At 42.6% G+C, this 8,810-nt stretch overlaps 1 protein-coding gene across 1 annotated transcript; it reads left to right on the forward strand.

Moving 5' to 3' along the window:
- Positions 1-204: 204 nt before the first annotated feature.
- On the forward strand, positions 205-8,017 carry artn (artemin). The gene is made up of 2 exons (XM_014123177.3): positions 205-471; positions 4,161-8,017. Exons 1-2 carry the CDS (start codon positions 264-266, stop codon positions 4,580-4,582), a joined length of 630 nt encoding a protein of 209 aa, XP_013978652.2. The 5' UTR covers positions 205-263; the 3' UTR covers positions 4,583-8,017.
- Positions 8,018-8,810: the final 793 nt, after the last annotated feature.

Genomic DNA, 8,810 nt, shown 5'->3' on the forward strand with positions numbered 1-8,810 from the left:
TCAGACTTGATTTGCCCTAAAGAAACATTTATCAACCCCTACAAAAAATGTCCATTAATTATAATCCACATAATAATTCAAAATTCCTGTTGCTGCAGGATTATTTTCCTGCTGTAGCAAACAGGCTCAAATTAAGATCCTACATCTGCAGTAACTCTGTGCTCTAGTGACATACTGTATCCCTGTCTGTGGATGAATGTGTTGTAATGGGTGTAGTAATTCTAATGTTGTAGTGATATGTACTCTCTCCCTACCCTTCCCAGATGATGCTGTGGGTGGTGGCCTCTCTGCTGACCCTGATAGAGGGGGTGTTCTCTGAGGAGGACCCAAAGGAGGCCCACACTGAGCAGCTCCGAGCCCAGGAGAGGACCACCACCGCTGGGACCTGGCTCCCAGACCACTACCCAGAGGTCCACGAGCTGGAAGAGAAGAGGGGAGGCCATGGCCAGGCCTCCTGGCCTAGTCTTTTCGGTTAGTACTTCCTCAGCACACTCCACGACCTCAGACAGGGGTCAAATACTGGATGCTGTCACACAAACCACATCACATAAAAAGGCAATGGGCCCTGGTCAAAATACGTGCACTACAGTAGGGAATAGGGTGTTATTTGGGATGCAACCAAAGTATCTGGAGCAGAGGACCCCCCAGTGCACCATGGGAAAGCATGTAACATTACTGTATATCAAGGTCTCTGATTGCTGCGTGGGAGCCATCTAACAGTACATACCCAGCCCTGCATGTTCATCTCTGTCCGCTGAGTTTTTATTAGATGGAGAAACACATTCTTTCTCCTATTCTACATCATTCAGTGTACTGTAACCATAATCAAATCAGTTTTAGAGCTGTCAAGCTGTCTCTCTGAGAACAACAATTAATACATCTGAAGCTGATACCTTGAATGTTAATGGCCATAAAACAAGAGAATGTTTGTGTCCCATATGGCACCCTATTCCCTGTATAGGGCAATAGTTATAACCAGAGCCCTGTAGGACTCCCTATGGGCCCTGGTAAAAAGTAGTGCACTACATAGGTTAATAGGGTGCCATTTGGGAGGCAGTCCATCACTCCCTTATGGCTACTAGAACTTCTGGTAGTTTTCAATGCAGCAGGTTGCTGTATATGTTATGACCTGGGGCTGGGTGGATGGATCTCCACTGACCTCTGAGTTACCAATCATAGGGCTATCGCAGCCAACCCTGAGGCTACGGCTGAGGACACAAACGCTTACAGCAAATTCCACTACGACCTCTGCAGAGACATCAAACAGTCAAAAGGACAATATCGGACAAGGTGGAATCCTATTATACCAGCTCCGATGCTTGGCGCATGTGGCAGGGGCTACAGTACATTACGGACTACAAAGGAAGCCCTAGCTGTGATCTTCAAAACGATGCTTTTCTACCTGACGAACTCAATGCTTTTTATGCACACTTCGACAAAAACAACACAGAGCCCTGCGTGAGGGCCCCCTCTAATCCGGAGGACTGGGTGATCTCTCTCGCCAAGGCTGGCGTAAGTAAGGTTTTTAAGAGGGTCAACACTCGTAAGGCCACAGGGCCAGACAGTATTCCAAGATGTGTCCTTGAGGCATGCGCAGACCAGCTAGCAGGCATCTTCACTGACATTTTCAACCATCTCCTTGTCCCGGTCTGTAACAATCACATGCTTCAAGCTGACTACCATTATTCCTGTTCCCAAAAACTCTAAGGTCTCCTGTCACAATGACTACCGGCCTGTAGCACTCACATCTCTAATAATGAAGTGCTTTGAAAGGCTGGTCATGGCACACATCAATGCCATCATCCCAGACACCTTGAACCCACTCCAATTTGCACACCACCCCAACGAATCCACAGACTACGCAATCTTAATTCCACTCCACTGGATCCTGGACTTCCTGACAGGCCGACCCCAGGTGGTAAGAGTAGGCAACAACATCTCCGCCACGCTGACCATCAACACGGGGGTCTCTCAGGGGTGTGTGCTTAGTCCCCTCTTGTACTCCTTGTTCACCCATGACTGCGTGGCCACACACAACTCCAACTCCATCATTAAGTTTGCTGATGACACGACAGTGGTCGGCCTGATCACCGACGGTGATGAGACTTGGAAGTGTGGTGCTAGGACAACAACCTCTCCCTCAACTTCTGCAAGACCAAGAGTGTGCAAAGCTGTCATCAAGGCAAAGGGTGGCTACTTTGAAGAACCTGAAATATAATTTTTTATTATTTTATTTGTTTAAAACTTTTTTGGTTACTACATGATTCCATATGTGTTATTTCATAGTTTTGATGTCTTCACTATTATTCTATAATGTAGAAAATAGTAAAAAATAAAGAAAATCCTGGAATGAGTAGGTGTGTGCAAACTTTTGACTGGCACTGTAAGCATTTCAATGTACTTGTGCATGTGACAATAAAACTTGAACTTTGTCAAGAACACACAGGTGTCAGAGGGCAAGATAGTTTCAAGATATTGTATATGAGTACATATCTTTGGTTTATATTGTTCGTGCTTCTTTATTGACTCTTTGTATACACATCCCCCCCCCCCCCCTCCCCCAAAGAAAACATACGAAATCACTTGTGAAGCCGATTTTTAGAGAGTCTTTGAAGCAACACTGTGTCGGAAGTGGTTCCCTAAAGCTTGTGGAATATTTCTATAATTGTATGAAATTATTTAAAACCCTTGTGGCGTGTTTTAACATGGCTAGATGTGGAAGGAGTTGACTACCAGCTCCCTTGTTCTTGTTTTGCCGGAGGAACATTTTTATTCAAATTCAATTTTTTTCGTTTTCGTAAACAACATTTTCATGATCTGACTTGTGTTATTGTAATTCTCCATGCATCAGCTCATACACTGAAAGAAAACATTCTCCCCAGAAAACCCATTACCCAAGACATATGAGCACATTAAGGACATTAAGGAGTAGACCTACAAAACTTCAATAGTGCAGTGCATAACCATTCTCAGGTCAGAAGAATGTTGAAACAGCTCTAATGCCTGTACTATGTTACGCCTATGAAGTAAAAACCTTCAATGTGTTCATGCATCATACATACTGATGGGCTTCAGTAAGTTTATGGAAGGTAAATCTCCCTTTGAAATAACTAATAACTCACACAGAGCAACATTACTTGTCCTGTTGGAGACGAGCCAGCCGCTCCTACTCTCCCTCCTCCGGTGGTAATCACCCTACATTGTTACAGTACACTTTGCACCATTCAGCTGATAACAGGAGGAATTCCACTCCCGGTTCCAACACCAGCCCTATCTGCTTTTAATTTAACCACACATGCTCTGTTCTAGCTCCCCCACTAGACTATGCATGCGCACACATGTACACACACACATGTTATGTTCTTCTATCCTGGAGAGGACCTAAAATGTATTTCCATTCAAATACATATTTTTTCCTAACCCTAACCTTAACCAGTAACCCTAACCTAAACCTAAACCTAACTCCTAACCACTAACCCCTTACCCTTACCTTAACCCTAATTGTAACCCCAACCCTAAACCTAACCACTAAGCTTAAAATAGCCTTTGTCCTCATGGGGATGTGTGAAATGTCCCCATGTGGGAAAAAGTTCCTTGTTTTACTATCCTTGTGGGGACTTTTGGGGATTTTTGGTCCCCACAAGGATAGAAGAACACACACACACACACACCTCAAGCTGCAGCGCACACACAGACACACACAACAGGCTGCAGCAGTACCTACCCTACACTGTACTCAGTGGCCCTCACCCAGCGAGACTGTGAGAAGTTCACCTTACTTGCTAAAGGCCATAGCAGACATCTGGGATATCTCTGAAATCTGTATAAAATTTAAGATTATGGTTGCTTTATCCAGGCACCATTTTTTGGAACTACTTGCGGAGTTCACAGGTTTAGAGATATTACTTGCTTTCGGTATTATGTCACTCACCTACAACTACGCCAAAATCCAAAGGGCTAATTTCATACTCTCTCATTGACTTATGTTTCCTTACGTTCTCACGCAAGAAACACATTGTACCTATAAATGTTGTGGGAAAGGTTAGTAATTCAAACAAACACATAAAGTGCTATATAGAGAGTTCATTGCCTCACCATTTCATTCACCTAGTCTCTCTGTGTGTCTCATAATGTGTCTCCTTGTGTCCTGTCTCCTGTAGAGAACCCAGGTCTGGAGGACGACGGAGAGGGCTATCCAAGCAGGTGGCAACGCTCACCCCCTGACCCAGGACCCGAACCCTCCCGTAGAGGCTCTCGCAAGAAAAGCAAAAAGCCCAAGAACAGCAGCCGGGACTGCCGCATGGAGAAGAAGGAGATGCGTGTCAGAGACCTGGGCCTGGGCTTCGACTCGGATGAGATCATCCTGTTTAAGTACTGTGTGGGGACGTGCTCGAGCTCCCGTAAGAACTACGACCTGGCCCTTAAGGCCCTGATGGAGAACGAGAGTATCCCCAGCAGGAAGGTGAGCGCCCACCCCTGCTGCCGGCCCACGCGCTACGAGACTGTCTCCTTCATGGATGCCCAGACTATATGGCAGACCATCAAGTGGCTGTCAGCGGCTAACTGTAGCTGTGTGGGGTGACGGGCGGCGAGTAAGAGGAAGTCTACCTGCAGAACACACATGCATAAAGAAGCTCCAGGGTGAAGAGAGGAAGTGGCTAAGATGCCTTGACTGTGGGCGTGTTGGGCATAAATGGTGGATCAGACCCTGGATCGAAGCCTTGGCCCAATGGCTGGGTTTCAGCCTGACGTGGATCCACTTTGGATTAACCAGTCTTCTTGGGTAGGGAAAGAACGGATGCAAGATAGAGATACAGCCTATCAAATCTCTATGTTTAACAGAGGAGTTACATCCTCAGTCAGAGCCCAGGAGTCACAGCTCTGGAGACTGGGGAGGAATGGAATTCCTGGGCAGGGACTGGGGTGGTTAGGACTGTGGTGGTTAGGACTGGGGTGGTTAGGACTGGGGTGGTTAGGACTGGTTGTCTCCCTCCCTGTGCTGACAGCAAGATGCCCCATAAGAGTCTTGCCCCATAAGAGGGTGGACTTCACTTGGTGTCTGCCCTAATGTGCCTTTTGTTATGTCAAAAAAGAGGAGATGGTGAAGCAAAAGCCTTGGACCATTGGACCTTAACTCTGAACCAGAAGAGGAGCATTTTGGGTTACATGGCAACTGACCGTAAAGAGGGCAACCAGTTTGAAGAACAAATACTTGTGAAGAAATATTAAGAAGTTACGTTTTTTGGTTTAGAAGGCTCTCCAATAAGACCAAAATAACTTTGACATGTAATGCATTTTTATGTTTCCTTCAATGGCAGCTCATCCACATAGGGATTGGTCATAGCAAGGTAGCTTTGAGCCAACTGTAGTACTGTACATCTCCCATCTCCAAGTGTTTCATCATGGCATTCAGTTGATTCCTACACATCTACTCTTACTTTAGTAACTCATGCATGCTTTGAGAACAATACCAAAACGGTATCAACTGTACCTACTTAGATTAACTGTAAAGTCTAGCAGAATCTGAGGCACTTGTTTGTAGCTTGGCCCAACTTGTTTACTGTACACTATAAACAGTGTGTTGTAGGATGCCATCACAGGGCCAAGGTCAGTCATGGCCCAGCCATACCTCATGCTGCCTGACACACAGCTTTCATCACATGGTTTATTTTCAGCTCTGAACGTGGCACTTCACCGCTGTCAATTTAACTTTTTGGATTACAAAGATAATTGAGCATATTGACAACTGTTATTCAGAATGTGCTTATCATACTTTGTACCGAGATAGTATACTGTAAATATCTCATATTGCATAATTTATCTATGTTATGTTTCTTATGGACAAACAGAACTCTTCATTGACACCACTCTGTTGCATCTGTGTTGAAGGAACGTTTGAGTGGACCCCATATGTACATAATGTCTTCTGATTGGCTGCCTCTCCACACCTGACCAATGAAATGGAGACATACAGCAGAGAGAATAAGACATAATGTACTGTAGATACAGTATATCAAAACAAGGGGAAAGTTTACGAACTAATGTATCCCACATATTGCATTATAGTATATTTATGTATTTATAAAGTATTGTATAAACTGTAGCTTCCTCTCTCAGTGTTCTTTAGATTGTTGATGGTTAAGCGACAGTGTAGGTGTTAAAACGTATATTCATATCAAGTGGTGTTAAGAAAATAAAAGTGAAGCATTATTTTTGTTCAACTGTTGGAGTTTGTACAGTAGGTTTTCATAAAGAAATGTCATCTGTTCATCTGCTTGTAGTAGGCTATGTACATTGTGTACATTGTGCCTAGTTCTCAGGATCATGCTGTTATGTTTTACATTAGCTGAAAGTCATATATCTCCCCAATCTCTTTATAGTTAGATATCATCTGATCAAGAGTCTATTGAAAGATGTATCCATATATTGTTATTATATCCATGATGTCATTCATTGTCTCAATCTGTGTTACCTACCCAGATCCCACCACCAATGGTAGGCCTGCTAAAGTTGAACCAAACCATGTAGTGAGAGAGGTTTCTATTCCATTTTAACCATGTGCTTCAACTGTAACACGTGCAGAGATTTTGTGTTTGCTAGTTGTTCACAGAAATATGTTTAGGGACTGGCAAAGTGTGAGCCCAGATGATAACTGGTCTTTATTCTGCCTTCGGTACATGTACGGTTTGTGGTTATATTAAGCTGCAGCATCTGGTGTGCGTTTAATCTGCAAACATGGGGCCTTCACCCATTGTTTAAGTCCAAACGTAACTTCCCTGTTAGATGCCATGCATCTCATCATCACCGAATTGTACATTAGGGAAAGTATTTATTACATTTAAATTATTTATTTATTGCCATTTTATGTTATACACTTGTTCTTACAAATATCAGATGTTTATAATTTATGAAGTGGCCATGTATGCTTTATTTTCTTTTACTATTGTATTCTCTGTGGAAAGAGCAAGAATGTTCCCCCCCCCCCCCCACACAGATACACACACACACACACACACACACACAGACAAGGAGGGATTTACCTTTCAAAACAGTGCATGTAGGTATATCCACTACATTTTTATATGAACCAGATACACTGATAGAAAACAAGCTAATGTAACCTGGTGTAGCCTCCTCCACTAGCTCTGTCAGTCACATGTGTTGCCAGGGAACCTTGCCAAGAGATGAGTGTCAGTCCCTGGCACCCTGGTATCAGAGACCAAACACCTCTGTTCCCTTTTAGATGTTGCTCTAAAACCCAATTCATACCCTACACAAGTACACAGTCACAATTAGCTATGCAAAATGGCAATCCTGCGTCGTTCTGTCGCAAAAATATGCAAACGTGCGCAGCACCGCAATTTAGAACACGACGCAAGTATGTAGGATTACCTCTTGCATAGTTAATTGCATTCTTTGATTGTTTACTTTTGTAGGTTATAAAATAGGCTTAAAGGGAATCTTCACAATTTTTCAACTTCATATTCATCACCCCAACATCAACATGTGTGAAAATTGTGCATTTCTATGTTTTGTAGTAAAACGATAGGGGTAGATAAGCGGTGTGCATCGTGTGATTTTGACCAATTGTGAGTAGGCATTTTCTACTAATTGTTGACTAACTGGTTGATGTCATTAGAAACACTTATCATTCTCCATCTTTTTTACTACAAAACATATAAACGAGCCATTTTCACATATTTTGATGTTGAGGAGGTGCTGGAGAGGATGAATATAAAGTTGGAAAATTTTGAATTTTCCCTTTTAAGTCAGACACAGCACTAGGCCTACTCCTGTTCATGGGACCTTGTTGTAGTTCCATACATTTACCTGTTATTAAAACAACCTTATTATCCAGTGTTTAACGAAGAAAATAAATGTTGGTATTCATATTATAATGACGTGGTAGTGTATTGTTATTCTTGTTATTGTGTTACTGTCATGTCTGAAAGGTCTCATGGATACTATTGTTGTACTTCTCTTAAAAGAATAAAGCTTCTTTAAATATGAAAATGTATTTCCTGTCCTGATGTCTGTTTTTACATACACCAGACCTAACCATACCCCTGATAAAAATGTTCATTAAGATAGAAATACACAAAGGTCATATATGGTACATCTGCAATAGGCCCGAGTTTAATCAAGGAATGTTTGTGACTGTATTCATAACTATTTATAAGTAGTTGTTACTCATGGCTTTTAATTAAGGAAAAACAGTGCAGATGCAAAGTTTGGTAACAGAATGACAGCACAAACAGCACAAACCGTCATTCTGTAACCAAACTTTGCATCTGCATAGTTCTTCAAGTAAATGTTTTTTTGTAAAATGTTCAGTGGAAATTGGTCAAAGTAGTCCTTGTGCATAGAGTTGTATGGTTTGTTCAACTTTGCAATCGTTGGTTTTTGTTTGACATACATTTTAAAGTGAAAAATTCAGCATCACTCTGTGATCATGGAATTGCCCAGGACTGAATGCAGATCTGAGTTCATTCATCAATAACTCTTTGGCTTCTTTGTTTCTCCCATGTATTTGTTAATGGATTGAAAAGGAGGCAGGTTCTTCATTCCCAAAACACTGGCCTATTTACATGCTGCCTGAGCTCAAGTTGTTTGGCCACCTGCCCTGTGGCTGTGAGATATTATTATTACACTGTGTTCTCTCTTCAGGGGTACAGTAAAGAGATCAGAATATAGATGTGCACCTCCTAGAGCAGGTCCTCACGCTGACTGTGTGTGGTTGATGTGTAACCAGTGAGTCATGCAATGTGCTGTAGCATAGACAGACGACAGCACATTGTCATACAGAGTGG

Source organism: Salmo salar, chromosome 10 (assembly GCF_965601325.2).
Source record: "Salmo salar chromosome 10, fSalSal1, whole genome shotgun sequence".
Lineage (NCBI taxonomy): Eukaryota > Metazoa > Chordata > Actinopteri > Salmoniformes > Salmonidae > Salmo > Salmo salar.